Source organism: Aspergillus stella-maris (genome assembly GCF_047715825.1).
Source record: "Aspergillus stella-maris strain CBS 113639 unplaced genomic scaffold BDV14scaffold_133, whole genome shotgun sequence".
Lineage (NCBI taxonomy): Eukaryota > Fungi > Ascomycota > Eurotiomycetes > Eurotiales > Aspergillaceae > Aspergillus > Aspergillus stella-maris.
The window spans coordinates 1-17,517 of NW_027396927.1; the positions used below are offsets into that span (position 1 = coordinate 1).

At 50.0% G+C, this 17,517-nt stretch overlaps 6 protein-coding genes across 6 annotated transcripts; 2 read left to right on the forward strand and 4 right to left on the reverse strand.

Annotated features, from left to right (window-relative positions):
- Positions 1-1,889: 1,889 nt before the first annotated feature.
- On the forward strand, positions 1,890-2,640 carry BDV14DRAFT_27930 (uncharacterized protein). Its single transcript, XM_073776432.1, has 2 exons — positions 1,890-2,443; positions 2,573-2,640. Exon 1 carries the CDS (start codon positions 1,995-1,997, stop codon positions 2,307-2,309), a length of 315 nt encoding a protein of 104 aa, XP_073621730.1. The 5' UTR covers positions 1,890-1,994; the 3' UTR covers positions 2,310-2,443; positions 2,573-2,640.
- BDV14DRAFT_27908 (cation:proton antiporter) lies at positions 2,461-4,681 on the reverse strand. Its single transcript, XM_073776431.1, has 6 exons — positions 4,427-4,681; positions 4,173-4,379; positions 3,946-4,122; positions 3,776-3,896; positions 3,193-3,727; positions 2,461-3,133 (listed from the first exon to the last, which is right to left on the reverse strand). The coding sequence occupies exons 1-6, from the start codon at positions 4,461-4,463 to the stop codon at positions 2,612-2,614; spliced, it is 1,599 nt and encodes a 532-aa protein (XP_073621731.1). The 5' UTR covers positions 4,464-4,681; the 3' UTR covers positions 2,461-2,611.
- Positions 4,682-5,358: 677 nt separating this feature from the next.
- On the forward strand, positions 5,359-7,420 carry BDV14DRAFT_27941 (putative chromate ion transporter). The gene is made up of 4 exons (XM_073776433.1): positions 5,359-5,642; positions 5,691-5,812; positions 5,874-6,436; positions 6,495-7,420. The coding sequence occupies exons 1-4, from the start codon at positions 5,403-5,405 to the stop codon at positions 7,127-7,129; spliced, it is 1,560 nt and encodes a 519-aa protein (XP_073621732.1). The 5' UTR covers positions 5,359-5,402; the 3' UTR covers positions 7,130-7,420.
- On the reverse strand, positions 6,919-9,659 carry BDV14DRAFT_27964 (uncharacterized protein). Its single transcript, XM_073776434.1, has 3 exons — positions 9,494-9,659; positions 7,751-9,438; positions 6,919-7,701 (listed from the first exon to the last, which is right to left on the reverse strand). Exons 1-3 carry the CDS (start codon positions 9,567-9,569, stop codon positions 7,357-7,359), a joined length of 2,109 nt encoding a protein of 702 aa, XP_073621733.1. The 5' UTR covers positions 9,570-9,659; the 3' UTR covers positions 6,919-7,356.
- A 1,224-nt stretch (positions 9,660-10,883) lies between these two features.
- Positions 10,884-14,449, reverse strand: BDV14DRAFT_186106 (cation-translocating P-type ATPase). Its single transcript, XM_073770758.1, has 3 exons — positions 14,114-14,449; positions 13,767-14,032; positions 10,884-13,683 (listed from the first exon to the last, which is right to left on the reverse strand). Exons 1-3 carry the CDS (start codon positions 14,357-14,359, stop codon positions 11,028-11,030), a joined length of 3,168 nt encoding a protein of 1,055 aa, XP_073621734.1. The 5' UTR covers positions 14,360-14,449; the 3' UTR covers positions 10,884-11,027.
- Positions 14,450-15,780: 1,331 nt separating this feature from the next.
- BDV14DRAFT_27989 (kinase-like domain-containing protein) lies at positions 15,781-17,413 on the reverse strand. The gene has a single exon (XM_073776435.1). It carries the CDS (start codon positions 17,299-17,301, stop codon positions 16,108-16,110), a length of 1,194 nt encoding a protein of 397 aa, XP_073621735.1. The 5' UTR covers positions 17,302-17,413; the 3' UTR covers positions 15,781-16,107.
- Between the last annotated feature and the right edge of the window lie 104 nt (positions 17,414-17,517).

Consider the following 17,517-nt stretch of genomic DNA (forward strand, 5'->3'; position numbering starts at 1 on the left):
GGAGGGCAGTAAGCGAGGGTGGGTCATCGTACGAGGTCGCGTAGCGACCGAGTTCTGTCTCTTAGGGCACCTCGTACGAGGGGCCCATAACATTTACATAGACATCAATAAGAGCAAGATCTCAACTCAGAAATAAAACCCCAAAGCCACTATCTGATCTAGGTTAGGAAAGAATTATCGTAAAAAGCTCTATAGTACGCCAGAGACTAATTAAGCTATTCAGCCAAAGAATTTGTAGTTTTAGGCGAAGAGCTCTTTGCTGACAAAGTTTGGCATCTTGAGTTGCAGAACTCCTTGTCGGTTACTTGATTTGGAGTTGGATAATAAGATTTCTAGACAAATCAGCTTAAAGAACAGCCGTGCGTCTCGGGAGATACTGTATACCAACTGTACCCCCACAAATGCCCAGAACCCTGAGGAATCAGCCGAAAAGATGTGTACTCGGCCGGTCTCCCGGATACGTATGCCTAAGCAAACATCGGCACCGCACATGTTGCTGTACTCAAAAGATTTCTTTATAAGACTATTTTTGCGACGGTCGCGCTTCTGGCGAATCATCTTCTTGCGTAGTTTTAAGCTCCTTGATACTTTTTGGCTGGATACATCCATGTTATTTGAAGTAGGTAGAGTCTATCAAGAGTCTCTAGAATCGTCATGGACAACATTAGTTAATGCTTGAATGAAAGGCCAAACTTATATGCGGGTCAAATAGTATCAAATTTACATATGTGCAAAGGACCATAATCTAGCGATGTTAGCGCCACTTACCCGCCGCGGCCCCATTAAGACAAGCTTAGTGAGGGTCATCCCCGAGCGCGACGGCCGCGCTAATCTGTGGGTTAGCTTCCGCAGCCAACCAGATTAATTGATTGATTGACTCAGAGTGATTCACAGTTGGTCCCAGCCCTCTTGGCAGGCACTGGCCAGCGCCTATAGTGTACGCAGCCACATCTAAGAAATATTTATTTTGTCACTCATCCATGCAGAAAATAAATTCCCCCTCTGACACGTCCAGGGAATCTGCGGAATTTGCGGCGGCATTTAAGGACAAAAGCAATAGCAAGATTAATGTCTTATCAAAGTTTCGGTTGCAGGCCCCTTGAGATACCAGTTGGTTGCCAGGCACCTGAGCGGGCTCTCAGTCTGCAGTGGCTCATGAGCCACCACGGACTATGGTCCCCGCGGGACAGTAAAGGGCCCGGTCTCGTGATCCGCCTCGGCCCATCGCCGTTCCCAGATTTGGGTACCTAGCTCTATGAGCCATATCACCTTCGCTCTACTGCACGCAGTCTTCCGTAGCTTACGAAGAGTACATACACCCGATCCCACGCTTGCAGGCTATTATGGGTTGGGAGCCTCGAAAAAATACCCTTCAATAATATTTATCCGCCTTTAATTGTCTCACTCTTCAAGTATATATTTTCAGGCGTTGATGTATCGTACCGTACCCCCTGTCGTCCTGTGAAAGAGGGTCCGGGGTACGATTGCTCTTCTGCCTGGACAAAGGAACCCAGTGACTCTCCAGCGTCGGTTCTTCCGCGCAGTCTATGGTACGAATTGGAATAAAGGCTTCCCTGAGTATATTATTTAAAATTCATGGGCAATAGCAGCTCACATAAATAGAATAGTTGAAATAAGCATCTTTCCCCTCAATGGGGAAAGATGACTTGTAGCCTTCAGAAAAGAGCCGGGTTTAAGGGAGGGAAGCCTTTGTCCAATCATTATTACCCCCTCGGAAGCGGACCCATCAGTCAGGAATGGTTTATTCTCCAGAAGTAACGGGTGTCCGTTAGCGCCATCCAATGATATCTAAGATTAGCAACAGCTTTCTAGTCGCGCCACCTAGGAACGGAAATTGCAAGCACAGGTCATGACACCCACCAAGCCAAGGAAGGCATACGATCGTGCGGATGGAGCAAGATCGGCGAGGAGAGTAGTCCAGCAAATGGGACCGTGGAAGGATGTGAAGAGCCGACCCGCACTTGACGCGGTCGATGACGCGGTCGTCCAGAAGCTCACTCAGGTCCGAAACAATGATGAATGTTGCCCCTACCAGACGGCAATTAGAGATGTTCGTTATTATTTTATCTCGAATACAGACGTCGCTAATTATTACTACATTCGCTACGATTTCTAATTTCACTTTAGCATTCCCTAACTCTCAAAATAACCTTCCTTACTGCGCAGACGTGGAACCCCTTTGGCTCACAACATTGGAAACCCACTACCATCTCGCAATCTCACAATCTCACAATCCCCCCAGTAGAGCTCCAGGCTTGTGGCGATACTCTTGTGCGATTCAAACCTAGCTAGGAATCCAGAGCAAGACGATTCCCAAACAACCTGTCATGTAATCACTTGACTGGGCTCCACTCAATAATCCCCGCGATTAAGCATCAATATGTTGATCTTTGAGCAGACGCTGGAAGTCTCTTAAGGCTTCGTAAGTATTGCTGGCCTTGCCCTCCTTCCTGCCAAACCCTCGACCCTGTTCTTTGTCTCAGGTACCGGGGCCACTCCTTGGGGAAGTAACCTTCGATCTCTGATTTGCATCACTGCAACATGGTCACAGCTCCTCGATCGTACCTGCTTCAACTCGCCACTATTGCTGTCAAGCAGCAGATTCACCACCCTCTGCGTGGTGACCATTGTTGTCGGCACCCCTCTCACCCTCAGCCTTCTGCAACCCCCATTCACCTTCCCCGATCCGCTTTCCGTATGCCTTGACGAGCAACCCTACGCTAACAGGCCCGATGATCGTATTAAGCAGAATCGCCCACACGCCTGTGATGAACCCGTCCTCCGTGACGTATGAGGTCTCATTGTATCCGATCTCGATTATCAAGAGGCCGATTTCCCCGCGCGCGACCATCGCAGAGCCGAGCAGGAGGCCGGAGAGCCAGACTGTGCGGGTGGATTTGTGAGACAATTTGAGCTGTGAGGGAGGCTGCTTCTCGGAGGACCCTGTCTGGGACACATCGTTGTCCCTGGAATTTGTGGTAGCCTCGTGGGTATGCGATTCCTCGTCCTGTGGTTGTTTACGTTGAGTTTTCTTTTGGCCGCGCGACAGTTGCTTCCGGCCCTTTGAGTTAAAAAGTGCTTGCCAGATGATGACCCATATCCCAACAATGAACTTAAAATCATCGTTAGAAGGTGTGTAGTCAGCTTATAATCGATGAGTGGAAAGCTAACCTTCGCAAAGACCATCAGCAGAGTAAACAACACTCCACGCCAAATCCTCATGCCCGTCCAAAGTTGCACAAACGGAATCGCAAACCCTACACTCGCGAAGAACAGCGGCTCCATCAGATACTTCTGCACGTCAACCAGGTATCGCTCGAAGGTATGCACGAACGTCGGAGACTTGTGCGCCTCTCGCTCGCCCTCCTCGCGACTCGTGACTACGAACGGCGCCTCTGGGTGCTTGCTCGGGATGTATGTGAGGAAGGTTCCTGCGAGGAAAGCCCCGAAAAGTACGGATGTCCCGGCGTATGCGGCGATGGAGATGAAGGCACACAGGACGAGTATCATGAGGACAAGGTTGGAGATGTGGTCGTATCGCGCGAAGTGATATTCGATGTACTTGCGAAACAACGGCGCGAAGATATACTTTGTGACGATAGGTGTGACAATTGCCATTGCGACGGAGGCCACGATGGGGCGGCCAATCAGCCAGCCTAGGTTTACGGATGAGCCAGAATTCAAGCGGCCCAGGTCGGAGATCACGCTGTTGCGATTAGTGCCAGATCAATGAGGGAGGTGAAATGGGAATAACCTCGACATGACGAGCCCCACGACGTCGTCAATGACGGCTGCGCTGACTAGAACGGAGCCGACGCGGGTTTGACCGAGGTCGACTGTGCGTGACGCTGAAGATATGACTGCGAATGTCGTTCCTGCTCCTGGTTAGATATTCGAGTTTCACTACATCGGCCGACTTCGTACCTAGCGAAGTGGCGGACAACGCCGCCCCAATGATAAAGGTCTCGACGGCTCCATACCCAAAGCCAAGGTAGAGCAATAGGTACGAGAGACCAATCGGGAAGCACACTCCTGTCGCAGCTCCGATCATGCTAAGCACAAAATTCTGCTTGAGAAGATCTATGCGCGCACCAAGGCCGCCTGGAGTGGGTTAGCAATCTGTGCAGACTAGCCTGCCGATGGGGTAATACCCTCGAAGATAATCAGGATCAGACCGACATAACCGAGAGCGATAAAGGTATGCTGCCACTCAAGTTCAAGGATGTCGGCCAGCGGTTTTCCATAGATGATGCCGACCGCGATTTGGCCGATGATGCCGGCGCGAATAATCCTAGCCGATAGCCATTCGGCCAGCGACAGAAAAAGAAAGAACGAGATGATCACTAGGATTTGAACGACTGCACTCGTTAGCTTGCGGTTCCGTTGCCTGCGATGGGGGTCATACTGCTCGGTTCATGATACTGCACGAAGCCACCCGCCATGTGAGTCTCGGCAATCTGGCACAAACTTGACTGCTATCGATATGGGCACAACTACACCGGAATGTCCCTGGCTGTTCACGCCATGAAAAGATAAGAAAATTTCCCTTGGTGGGGCAGTTCACAGGGACCGGTTACATCATCGTTGCATCCGTCGATGGGTCGCCCTTGGATACACCGCGCGGCTCAACCATTGATGGTTCCGGGATTGCGGCGTGGAGACCTTGGCACTGTGTACAAAACCGGTCGCAGCTGGGCAGCTCCGTCAGGTTTGCCGAGTATCTGGTTGCTGCTCACGGTCGGCAACTGACCGAGAAATTCCCGAAACGTATTGTATATATAGTCGAACAGGAGAGGGTATAGGCTAGTTTAAGTATCAATCCACATCGTCAGTGAAAACAATACACACGCCCTTCCTTGGCGTCGCTACATTCTTTCCATGCTTGACATGAGACGCAAAACAAGTAGGAAACAATCCATAAACGAAATCTGGAAGTCAGTGCGCAACGAGATCGAGACGAGAACGGCAATGCGATGCCTCCTTGAGCGTCACTGGGAGCGATTCTTGGCACCTTGGCAGCTGAAACGAGGAGCTTGTTGATCACCTTCTCCTGGCGCTGGAGGGGGGGGTGTGGAGGTCACTCGAGACAGACCAACGAGGATTTTTTTTAGGAGTCTAACCCAAAAAGGAGTCCGAATATTCATAACCAATTAGACCTTAGCAGTGACATCTACAATGCCAAGATGTTACTCAAGCTTAGCCTTGGCGGCCATGTGGACAGTCACCAACTCCGTATTGGATAAATGTCAGAGTTGATTCGAACCTTAAAATCAGCCATATTACAATACTTATTTATATCTAAGTTCATCCTGGTTGATTCTCGGTCCCTTTACCTTCGTAAAATCTGTGACTCTTGGTGGTTTATTCGTGGACAATCTAAAATGCTCCTCCTTAATCAGTCGCGACTCGTCTCGTCCCTACGAGCACTATATCAAATCCGGCGCAGTCATGCCGGACCAACCAATCCTGGAGTTGCGGAAGAGCCGCTATCCAGTCGCTTGAGCGAAGTCGTTCGGCATACCTGGTATCTGGGATTCACGTCGTTCGGGGGACCGCCAGTTCATTTCCAGATCTTTCACGCGCGGTTCGTCGAGAAGGAAAAGTGGGTTGATGAACAGACGGTAGGTACTCTTTATCTGAATAGTATACTGTGGGACTAATCGGTGTAGTACCAAGAACTCTTCGCCATATGTCAAGGTCTCCCAGGACCAGGGTCAACAAAGATGTTGTTTTGCTTGGCTTTGCTCCACGCGGGGTTTATCCCGGCCTTGCTTGCATTTTTCTTCTGGTCGTATGTGTATACTTTTATGCAGCTCTTGTGATTTGAGGTAATGTACTTACTAATCCGCTAGTCTCCCCGGCGCAATCGGCATGTATGCACTCTCTCTTGGCGTGCAACGGATCGATGAAAAACTGCCCGCTCCAGTCTACGCTCTTCTCTCCGGCCTAAATGCCTCAACCGTAGGCATTATTGCTCTTGCTGCTGTCCAGCTAGCTGAAAAGGCCATCCGTGATAAAATTTCACGAATCCTTGTAATCTTTGGCGCATGTGCTGGCCTCTGTTATAGCGCACTTTGGTATTTCCCTATTCTTATGGTTGCTGGTGGTGTTGCTACTGTGCTGTGGGATGGGTTGGTGTATCAGCAAATTCTGAGAGCGAAGAGTGCGTGGAAAAATAGGAATCGGCAGCCCGAGCCGGAAGGTGATCCCCCGGTTTCCACGGGCTTGGGGGATACGGCTGCAAGGAATTCAGCTCAGGAGCCGGGAATGGAGATGCTGCGGATGAGAAAACCAGATACGGGGGCTTTGCCGCAACAACAAACTAATACCCAGGCTTCAGAAGGAAGGGAAGGGCTGTCACAGGACCATGTGATTCGTATCCGTGTTGGGATTATGATTGTTGTTTTCTTCTTTGGTATGTCCCATTGTGGATTTGGAATGATGATGCACGTGAGCTAATCCAGAACCCGCAGTGTCCTTTACCGCCATACTTGTCTCCAGAGCCAAAGTTTCACTACCCCCTTTGGCCCTTGATCTCTTCGCAAATATGTACCTCGCCGGCACTGTGATATTTGGCGGTGGCCCAGTTGTCATCCCCTTACTCCGTTCCTACGTTGTTGACCCAGGCTGGGTCTCCAGTCGAGACTTCTTAATCGGCCTCGCTATCATCCAGGCGTTCCCTGGCCCAAACTTTAACTTTGCTGTTTTTCTTGGTGCACTCGCCCTTCGAACTACATCCTACCCGACAGTCTTTGGTGCATTCCTCGGTGGATTAGGGATATTCTTCCCTGGAATCGCTCTCGCTATCGCGATTCAGTCATTCTGGCGTGTTCTACGAAAGCAGAAGTATGTGATCGATTTCCTTCGCGGTGTGAATGCATCGGCTGTAGGATTAGTTTTTACGGCTGTGTACCGGCTTTGGGAAATAGGGTATTTGAGCCCCGGGGAACGTAATGGGCAAAGCCTGGCAAAGGAGCCCTGGTGGGTTGTTGTCGCCGCTGTTACTTATGCTGAGAGTGCGTGGTTTAAGGTTCCACCTGCAGCGGCTATTTTGCTAGGTGCTGTGCTTGGGTTGTGTTGGTACGGAGTCGTTGCTCCTGCCTGGTGATAAACGCGGATACTCTGGAATATGCTTGAATACTACTTGGGGAAAAAAATACGAACAAAAGCTAAAGAGTCAGGCCCACATAGTGGTATCTCAACTGACTAGATTGGTTGGCGGAGGCTAAATGCAAAATACTGGGTACATATATAGATGAGCACCAACATAGCATCTTCCCATCTCGCCTGAAGTCATTTATCAAACTTGCTAGTCAAAGAAATCTCGGAACGTCATCAAGGATTATAGGGGGTATTCTCTCGCATAATATATACCTCGCCTACTATCACTGTGCATCCAACTGCCATCGATATTCCAATAATAGGCAGATTTACCTTAGCAAATTCTAGATCCCGGATCTTGATATGCTTTTGTGCAAGGACGTTGCGCCATAATAGTCCTGCCAGTGAGGCGCTCAACGCGCAGCTGAACGCTCCGTAGTTGACCCCAAGCGCCATGCTATAGACGGTAGCCCAGAATGTGCGGTCGCTGATAGGTGTACCATTGGCGAGATGGATAGCCTGCCACGTCTGCACCATGCGGGAAAGAAGGATGGCAGTACCTATATTTGTACCAGCGAACTAAGACAGGTCAGCTGAGCAAATGACTGCGTATAGCTAATAGTCTCACATTGCAGAGTATAACGGATAGAAATCCCATTCCTCCAATCGCCCCCACCGTCCCGGTACGGGTTACCCAATGGTTCCAGCCATACGCGAAGACCTCAACCCACCCTTTCGCGACCAGAGCTTGCACGAGGACGAACATGGCAAAGGAAAAAGGAACAAGCGTAAAGGGCATACGCGATGCTACAGCCGTTGCTGTAGGAAAAGTCATCTGAAGCCATTGATAGCCGTTCATGGCTAGTGATTGAAGTGTGGCTTTCTCCGGTTCCTGTTCACCAGGGAGATCCTGCTGTTCTGACCATGGTCGCAGTCTTCCACTCGCCTGTGCGCCCCTAGGGCCACCCGGGTTCAATGGTAGGGGACTCAGGTTCGAGCGAACTGATTCCTGCTCCTCGTCGAGAGTGCTCACGTTACTCGGGAGCGACTGTTGGTGAGGTAGCTGGTTATTCATCGAGATGGTAGATGGCGCGCTTGGGGTCCCACGGTTTCTTCGGTCGAGAATGCCAGATGATGGAGTAACATGCGCCCCGGTCAACTGGGGCTTCCGTCTGTCTTCCGCTAATTCGCTACCCCCCACAACCCGGTCAGCGCGCATGCGCCCCACCTCTTCTTGGCGCCTGCGTGCAATCTCGTGTGTCTCATGGCGATGAAGCCATCCATTTGCTATATCCCAGCAGAATAGGACAAATGCAGCTGGCAAGGTCACCCAGAAAACAGGTTGCGCGTGACCCTGGTTTGCTGCATCAAGCGTCAAAACAGTGATGAGCGTCGCAGCCATGATGACTATACCAAAAGCTGCTCCACGTTTATCAAGAAAAGGGTTCAGGATTTCCTCGAGCGATAACAGCTTGCCGTCCTCGCTGCTTGCTGCCTCGTTCCCCTGCACTTTATCGATGCCTCCCCTTTTAGGGATGTTAGGGTTCACTGGGCTTTTGTTCTTCGCTTCCTCCGGCAGCTCGTGCATTTCGATTGATAGTGGGACCAACGATTCGTCTGCGAAGATAATGTATAGCAAAAAGGGGAACAGAACGATGGCAGTAATTACAACTGGGACAATCATGTTCGCCGTGTAATCGATAAATCTGATTTCAAAGGCGCTCGTGAGCACGAGATTCGTGGGATTGGAGGTGACCAGGATTGCGGAAGCGATGTTGGCGACCGCAAACTGGGCGTATATCCACGCTTGAGGATGCAAAATATTGCTGGACACACGGATCATGTAAGCAAGAAAGGTAGTGCCGGACAAAACAATCGGATCATTTCCGATGAAGCTTCCAAGAACAAAGAAGAATGCATAGAGATAGAAATAAAGTCTATGCCCAACCTTACCACCTTTTTGTAGTACTTTAAATGCCAGATAGCGAATACAGCCAGAGGCATCGATGGAGATAGCGATGTATGCAAGACTGAGAAAGAAGACCATAATATCGATAGGAGATATGTTGTCGGCTTTGATAGTCCCCTCGTACACCTCCTTGCGCCCAATCGCCGAAACCGCCAGGAGCAATAGGTCGGCAATCAAAGGTACTGTCACAAAATTGAAGGGAAAGTATATGCGAACGAAACGGCCAGCATCCTGATCACGTTGACGCTCATTGATCACTCTCCAGGTACTGAGAGTGTCTAAAGCAGTATTGAGAAGGCATCGAGGAAGATAGAGGGGTATATGGAAGGGAAAGATGACGACAACATCTAAACAAGAGCAGCTTGTCAGGTACCGAGCAGGATACAGATCATAGGTACTTACTGGCGAGGACAAAAACAACAAGCGTAGTGATTGAACGCCAGTCTTTGATCTTGTTTGTGTCGAGTTCCTCGACCATCTTGCACTCTTCCTATATTACTTCGAATCAACTGAGACAGCCGGCGGATGTGCTGGAATGAGGCCCTATATAGTGTATCAGTTGCCGAGCCCTCGTGCTGTCAACCTACGGTGTTATTGGTTATTTTCAAGGCGATTGCGTGCAGCGCTTTGAGTACGAATCGCTTCGAAATTCGGCAGCTATGCTTCCAAGGCGTCTCAATCATGTTGGTAATCTTTGTGCTCGTATTCTGAGAACCAACTCGAACACACACGCATCCTGCTCAAATGGCGATTTCTGGCCGATGATGGCCGGACCGATCCTCACCCTCCAGAGCTTTTCCAAACTAGGCACGTCTTTTACGAAAGGTAAATATAAGACCTCTTTGAAGGCTCGAGAGTACTTGAGTAGATAAACTGTCCACCATCTTTCTCAGTGTAACAGGTATTGTGAGAGATTGGTTTCGCCCGCCTCGCTGGGCAGCAAAAATCGTCCGTGGGTAAGTCGGTCTCTTCTGGAGGCGAGGAGACCATGCCTTTCAAGCGGCTGACTTCTCTTCTGGTTGACTTTCTCTCGAGTGCTAGAGGATGTGAATGCTTGCGCAAACGCTGCAGTGATGGTTGAGAATAGTGAGGTTTCCCTGCATCACATGGTACAGTTGGCAGTGCCCCACCGGAAACACGCTAGTCTTGGCGAAAATAGACACATCTGCTCTTTTTCCCTTCGCAAATCTCGTCCGAAATGGCGTCCCCAGGCAGCAGTCATTTGAGGAGTGCGGCGGAGAACCCCTCTCTTCGGTTGCTTGCGAAAGTTTACCGTTATTTTCGGCCTGTCGTAAAGATTTCTAGGATTTTTTGGCGCTAGTGGAGAACGTTCATCTACAAAAGCCAACAGTGAAATGTAGCAGATAAGAGGAGCTTTCCAAAGTTTCTGGTGGGCACTGAGGAAGAGAAACTATAAAATCTACTTTGAGAAGTGTGAATAGCCCTGTGTTGGGACTGATTTTCGCAACCGTATACCGACTGGGGGATATTCGGTTTCTGACCCCTGAAAGAAGTTTCTGCGAGAGTTTAGCAAGAGTTATGGTGGGTAGCTATTGCAGCGCTGATTTACTTAAAGAGGGCATGATTCCAAGTGCCGCCAGCTCTAAGACTTTCTGGTAAACGTCATGTCAAATACCAAGAAAGTTCATTGTTCACAACGCAATCTGCTACTATTCCTCTAAAACTATATCTACCCTGACTACCCTATCTATCCCCCAGAACACAAATCCAACCGCTCCCTCCCGATCCATTAACAAGGCTAACCTCATCCCTCCATCTACCCCCCCCCCCCCCCCAATAGACTCCACAACGCGTCTGCCGAAAAAAAACAGTTAGGTACCAATGAGTCTGTAACCGAATAACACATCGCCAGATCCAGTAATGACAGTATCCCCGGCTCCCATTCAAATCGAGCTTGAGCGAGGGAGAGCAATGGTTAGGCATCTTCAGTGTAGCTGCTCGGGTCCCCCATCGGCCTCGCACTCTGATCTTGTACCTTCTTTTTCTCACGGCGAAAGTACGCTCGTTTTACCCACTTCCACACCTCAACACCAGCAAAGAACAGAATCGCCTCGACAAAGACAATACCCCATTCCCACGAAATACCCGTATGCTTGAAAACAACTGTGTTCAGCACAGGAATATACAAGATAGGGAAGGTAGTAATCCACCCAGCCATGATAGACCAGAAGAGGAACTTGTTGCGCCATACATCGTACATCCACTGCGTAAAGTACTTCTCACTATCGGGCTGCATGCGGAAGAACGAGAGGCGCAGATTGACCATTTCCCAGGCGAGGAAGAGCGCGAACCAGGTCAGGCAGACGAATGTGGTTGCGCGAGCGCGGAAGACGAGCTCGCATTGGTCAGAGTACTCGCGGTTGCAGCCACTGCCTAGATTGCCGTCGCCGAAGCCCCACATACGCAGACTGAAGGCTGCAAGGCAGAGTGCTGCGGTCCAGAAGCCATAGACGAGGATATCAACGATAACCTCCCAGGTGAAGATACCTTGCTTTGCTTGTGGCGGGCGGTCCATAATATCTGGTGCCGCGATTTCCATGCCGAGACCCATGTCAGGCATTCCAGAGGTGATCATGATGATCCAGAGGATTTCAACAGGAGCCAAGGGGAACACAGACTTTGAGTCCTGATCTTTGAAGGCCAATCCAATTAACAGCGTACAAGCCTGGGCGATATTCTCAGCGAGCAAATGCAGGACAAACTTTTGGATGTTATCAAAGATGCGGCGGCCTTCTTCGATAGCATTTAGGATAGATGCAAAGTTATCATCCGTAAGGATGATGTCTGATGCGTCCTTTGCGACGTCAGAGCCTGCTTGACCCATGGCGATACCTACGTCCGCGTGTTTTAGGGATGGAGAGTCATTCACGCCATCCCCAGTCATGGCTGCGAATCGACCACGTCGGTGCAATGCGCCGATCATGCGAACTTTTGTCTGAGGAGCACAGCGGGCAATGACCAGTGGTAAAGTGGGGAGATTATCAATCTCATCATCAGAGAGTTGATCGAATTGAGCAGCAGTCATGACCATGGCATCAGCCACATCAGCACCGACTGCTGACATCTCTGCAGGTAAAATGCCCACTTGCTGGGCAATTGCCTTGGCAGTTCCAGGGTGATCACCAGTCACCATGTGCACCGTGATACCAGCCCTGTAGCAGGCCGCAATCGAGCCCGCGGTTTCGGGACGTGGAGGGTCATACAACCCAATAAGACCAAGGAAGCAGAGGCCCTTTTCAATCTCGTCGCGGTTGATGTTAGAGCCCTCAAGAAAAGAAGATTCCTCCTTATATGGTCGATGTGCGAGAGCCAAAACACGTAGGCCTAGTTTCGCAAGCTCTTCCATGTTCTGGAGAATCTTCTCGCGCATTTTGTCAGTCAGTGGTACGGGGGTAGAGGATTCCTGATCCCAAATAACGGTTGTGCAGGAATCTATAATTCGCTCGACGGCGCCTTTGGTGAAGATCATGTCCTGTTTCTCACCATCTGGCTTCGTTCTGCTGAAGATCACGGACATCTTCTTCACGGTTGAATCAAACGGAAATTCTGCCTTCTGGTGCCACACGGCCTTTGAGCCCTTTGTCCATCGGTCTCGGTTCCAGTTGAAGCGGGAGGCGAATACTTCGATGGCAATCTCAGTCGGCTCGCCTCGTGCATGCCATTCGCCTTCCTCCGATTTGAAGACGTGAGATAGATTGGCCATGGATGCAACGTCCAGGAAATCTTCAAGAGGACGGTTGCCATCAACCAGACCTTCGACGTTCTCGACCGTGGGGCCTTCCTTCTCATCCACAACCTCGAGAGGCGGTACGGGAGTAAAAGTCACATTTCCAGTAGTTGGATTGAAAGGCTCGTTCGAGTTACCGACAGAGTATGTACCGCGCGAGGGGATCCAGGCCTTTTTAACTACCATTTTTCCCTGAGTCAAGGTACCAGTTTTGTCGGAACAGATGTTCGTGACTGCTCCAAGTGCCTCGAGCGAGTCTAACTTGCGAACAATAACGTTTCGCTCGACCATGCGCTTGGTACCGACCGCCATAGTAATCGTAAGGACAACCACCAAGCACGCAGGGATCATAGAGAGACCAGTCCCCACGGCGTAAAGGATAACTTCGTTGTCACTGGAAAACAGATTGGCTGCCATCACAATAATGGCAAAGAGTACAGCAATGCCGAACAGCAGGATTGCAAGTTTAGACAGCTTACGCTGTAATGGAGTGCCCACGTTGACTCCAAGAAAGCGGCCAACTGCGTCAGCTCCGGTCAGTGTCCATGCCTGGACATACCAGCGCTTTTTGGTCTCGCCGCCCGGGCCTCGCTTTACTGGACGACGTTTGCTGTTAGTAGCACGGAGGGCAGCAGCGATTGATCCAATTTCGGTCGCCATGCCGGTATTGACGGCCACACCTCGAGCACGGCCGCGTGTGACTGTACTGGAACTATAGGCGATATTCAACCGATCTCCGGGGCCAGTATCTTCTTTGAAGGTAGAGTTGCACTCCTTTTGGACGGGCAGAGACTCGCCGGTCAGCAGTGCTTCATCGGTCTCAAAGTTCACGGCTTCAACCAGCCTGCAGTATGTCAGATTAGGTCTATCTAGCGGCCAATATGGCAACCTTTCGAGGGGCAAACGCAGGGGACGGCAAGTACTTACCGGACGTCCGCGGGAATGGTGTCGCCGGTTTTCAATTCAATCATATCGCCAGGGACAATGTCAGTGGACGGAATCGAAAAGGTTTCGCCGCCTCTAGTAACAGTTCCAGTGGGAGAGCTTAAGTTATGTAAGGACTCCATCGTCTTTTCAGCTGCATACTCTTGGAAAAAGCCGACGACAATGTTTAAAACGATGACAGCGGCAATAACACCACCTTCAATCCAGGATTGAATTCCGAAACTGACCGCCATAGCCAGAATCAGGACCTGTCAACATAGAATTGGATCAGACTCTGGGAGCTCTTATGCAAGAAAAATTCAACAAGAAAGTAAAGTGGGCCGCTTAACTAGCATCATTGCGTTGGCCACCTGGCGCACGAGAATCTTGATGATGGAGACGCTCTCGCCTTCATCAAGTTTGTTCTGGCCGTACTGCTGAAGGCGGTGGGTGGCCTCGTCTTTGGTCAACCCTTCGTCAATGTCCGTACCAATCTCTTTCAGGACGACTTCGAAGGAAAGGCAATAGGCAGGTTGGCTCAGCTTCGCATGGCCAGGGCGTACTCCGCCCGGCCCTGCGCCTTTCTCTTTTGCCATTGCTCAAGTAATTCGTTCAGCAGCTCCTTTAGCGGCAACCCTAGGAAACAATGCTCCTAAGGAGGAATGAAGGAATCAGCTTAGGTGAAGGACGGATGAAGAAAAATTAGCAACACAGAGGGCAGGCCCAACCTCTTAAAGACCCAGGGTAGTGCTTTCGTGAAATCTCTGTCCGAAGTTTGCGAATCACTGATAGCAGCTATTGGTTAAAATCTGAAAATAGCTTGGCGCCCAGAGCGATGGCTGCATATTGAGGTTGGGCTGGCCAAGGAAGAAATTCGGAGAACCAACCATAGTGGATGATCGGAGGACAAACTGCCCATGAAGAGAGGGTCCGGGGTTCGGAGACATAGGGTTCACCGACGCGACGATGATTTCGACTTTCCCGCCAAGCGTTGAAGCTCCAAGTGTGGGGGCAGTGTCGTGCGAGGACGAATCCGGAAGTCTCCAAGGCTGCGGCATGGGCAAAGGAATGACCCACTAACCAGAGATTAGGCAGATTACCGTGGTTGTACCCTCCGAGAGTGGTGAAAAGTGGGATTCGATCATCATGATGTAATTTGGGGATTTCAATCGGGCGAAAACAAAAACAAAAATATAGTACTCCACACACCTGGTTCCGACAGGGGGCTTAGCCAAGGTTACCAGGCCCTTAAGACGCCAAAGCCTGACAGACCTAGCCGTGTCTGACCGAGTAAGCTTTATCCTTTGTCATGCGCTTTCATCTGTGGGTAATTGAAGCCCCACGATACGGACTGAGAAACATTGAGCAAGGTTCTCGATCAATTAGTTGCCTCGCCTTGATCCAGCTCATAATGGCCATATTCCTGGAGACGCCGACTGGCTTCCTTGGCGGTCAAGCCTTCCTCTTGCTCAATACCGAGCTCCTCTAGCAGATCTACGTAAGTCAGTGAGTGAGCTAGCTGGCTGAGTGAGCACGCACAAGCTCCTGGTTAGGGGAAAAACTACGCTTCTCAACTCGCATTATTATTCGTTTTCGATGTGATTACCTTTCCAGAGATCGCTAAAAGACAATCAACGAAATAAGTCAGAATGCTGCTGGAAAGCTGCGTCGCACGAACGCGTGCCCGAAGCGCTCTCTCCACGTCTCTGGTTCCCAACTTGTTTGCGTGCCATCTATTGGAAGTAATAGCCTCTCAGCTTCCCAGTGTAATAGAGTTCTAGGGTCAATAGAGTCATTACACAGTTCATGCGCTACTTCTCGCGCTAAAAAATTGTCCTGATGATTGTGCTTGTTTGGACTATTCACTTGAAGCCAGACCTCGCTTACATTTAGTTGATCTTGCTAGGCATACCCTTTGAAGGCGTGCATATAGGTAGGTGCTGCCAAAATAAGAGCTTGTCACATTGTGATGCGCTACCAGCTACTGGAAGATTTGGAGATAAGTGACTCATCTCATATTATTATCTGTTGGATGCCTAGTTCAGAGACAAAACGTGTGAGCTATGGAAGATATTACTTGCACTGGATGTGACCGAGTCCCAGAATGGCTGAACGTGAAGAAACCTCTGGCTGACAAAACATAAAAAGCCATCCCAGCAGTAGTACATACAGAATATAAGCCTAGGCCTTAACCAGGAAGTCCTGTGTTGGTGGTAGCTTGACAACAATGCACCTCCTGAAGCCACTGGGAACCGAGAGTCTCCGCCGCTCCTGGTCGATGCGCGGGTGTGACACTCAGCATGGAATGTAGGATCGCGCAGCTCCGCTCCTGTAAGAAAAAGAATTAGCCATCTAAACAACGAAAGGAAAGTGATAACCTGACATGGGTTATGTCTTTGATGAGGAAATACTGGCTTCCAGCTTTGCAGTCTTCAGTATAGTCTCGAAAGCATTCATCCTTGACTGTTGCCGACTTCCAAGGATTCCTCCCAGCTCTCATAGCTATGTAAACAATAGCGGCAGCCCAGATGTCGGTATATCTGGGATCAAACGGTTGCGCAAGATACTGCTCTGGGGATACATATGGCACTGAGCCACAGCGCCTGGTAGACATATGAACCTGATCTTCCCAGGCAAGACGAAAGCACTCTGCATGGCCAAAATCAGAAATCTTGAGGCGGCCATAGTTGGTAAGCAGAAGATTTTCCGGCTTCAAGTCACGGTGAGCGATCCCCATCTCGTGGAGATAGAGAATCCCGCACATCAACTGTTTCAGGAAACAATCTGCCTCATCTTCCCATAGTCGATGTGAAGACACAATCAGTGCATGCAAATCTCCACCTGAGCAATACTCCATACACCCACAGAGACTGCCGTCACCCAAGGGGAGGATCTCGAAGGCCTCGATTATATTCTGATGGTGTAGGGAGGAAGTGATCGAGAACTCCGAAGTCGCACGTCTGTAATAATCAGACTCGGTCTGAGCTGATCCGCGGCGGAAAATCTTTAGAGCATAGTAACGATCGAGTTGGGGACCCCAGTTGCGCACTTTATGTGATATTAATACAAGTGCATGAGAGCCATACCCGGCGACCATTTCGATTTCCCCATATCTCTGGGTAATGGCTTCCATATTGCGACTCTCGATGGGCCACCCTGCCAAACTGGTCTCCTCCCGTTGTTTTCCTTCCATCCACTGCGACTTAGAGCTAATGAATGGCTTGTTTTTGCCTAAAAGCCCTTCGCTGTCTATGAGGTCGTTGCTTCTCCAAAAATGTCTTCTCGGCCTTGGCAGGCTCAGATCATGTTTATGCCCACCACTAGTCCGGACAAATCTATCTTTTTTGGGTGTATTATATTTCCCAGTGCCAGCGGACGAAAACTTGCCTCGGGTCGAAGGTACCCTATCCCGCAAGGTTAGGCCCTCTGTGGAGAGTAAGCAATTACTCTCCTCGTCGAGCTCGATATCTCCCGTACGCGGTACAGAAGCCGAGTGTTTGCGCAGGCGCTGCAAGAATGGCAGAAAACAGTGAGGCATCCCTGAATTATGTATATCATCTGGATAAAATTGGGTTATGATGGAGAAAGTCTGTCCTTGAAGCCAATTTGTTATCGAATATAACGTGCGAATCTTGACTGTTTCGGACGAAGCCTTGGAATAAAACCAAGGCAGCGGGGAATGCCCTCGTTAAATCAGCATATGTTAAATACTGCCAAGAAACGAGGGAACTTGGCGTGTGCTGAGGGCAAACAA

Coding starts and splice junctions, on each gene's coding strand:
- BDV14DRAFT_27930 (XM_073776432.1), top strand. CDS start 1,995: ATGACGCGGTCGTCCAGAAGCTCACTCAGGTCCGAAACAATGATGAAT.
- BDV14DRAFT_27964 (XM_073776434.1), bottom strand. CDS start 9,569: ATGGTCGAGGAACTCGACACAAACAAGATCAAAGACTGGCGTTCAATC. Junction 9,439..9,493: donor TGTTGTTTTTGTCCTCGCCA/GTAAGTACCTAT, acceptor GCTCTTGTTTAG/ATGTTGTCGTCATCTTTCCC. Junction 7,702..7,750: donor TATCCGTTATACTCTGCAAT/GTGAGACTATTA, acceptor GACCTGTCTTAG/TTCGCTGGTACAAATATAGG.
- BDV14DRAFT_27941 (XM_073776433.1), top strand. CDS start 5,403: ATGCTCCTCCTTAATCAGTCGCGACTCGTCTCGTCCCTACGAGCACTA. Junction 5,643..5,690: donor AGTGGGTTGATGAACAGACG/GTAGGTACTCTT, acceptor TAATCGGTGTAG/TACCAAGAACTCTTCGCCAT. Junction 6,437..6,494: donor GATTGTTGTTTTCTTCTTTG/GTATGTCCCATT, acceptor CAGAACCCGCAG/TGTCCTTTACCGCCATACTT.
- BDV14DRAFT_186106 (XM_073770758.1), bottom strand. CDS start 14,359: ATGGCAAAAGAGAAAGGCGCAGGGCCGGGCGGAGTACGCCCTGGCCAT. Junction 14,033..14,113: donor TGGCCAACGCAATGATGCTA/GTTAAGCGGCCC, acceptor CTATGTTGACAG/GTCCTGATTCTGGCTATGGC. Junction 13,684..13,766: donor ACCATTCCCGCGGACGTCCG/GTAAGTACTTGC, acceptor GACATACTGCAG/GCTGGTTGAAGCCGTGAACT.
- BDV14DRAFT_27908 (XM_073776431.1), bottom strand. CDS start 4,463: ATGGCGGGTGGCTTCGTGCAGTATCATGAACCGAGCA. Junction 4,123..4,172: donor GATCCTGATTATCTTCGAGG/GTATTACCCCAT, acceptor AACCCACTCCAG/GCGGCCTTGGTGCGCGCATA. Junction 3,897..3,945: donor GTTGTCCGCCACTTCGCTAG/GTACGAAGTCGG, acceptor AACCAGGAGCAG/GAACGACATTCGCAGTCATA.
- BDV14DRAFT_27989 (XM_073776435.1), bottom strand. CDS start 17,301: ATGCCTCACTGTTTTCTGCCATTCTTGCAGCGCCTGCGCAAACACTCG.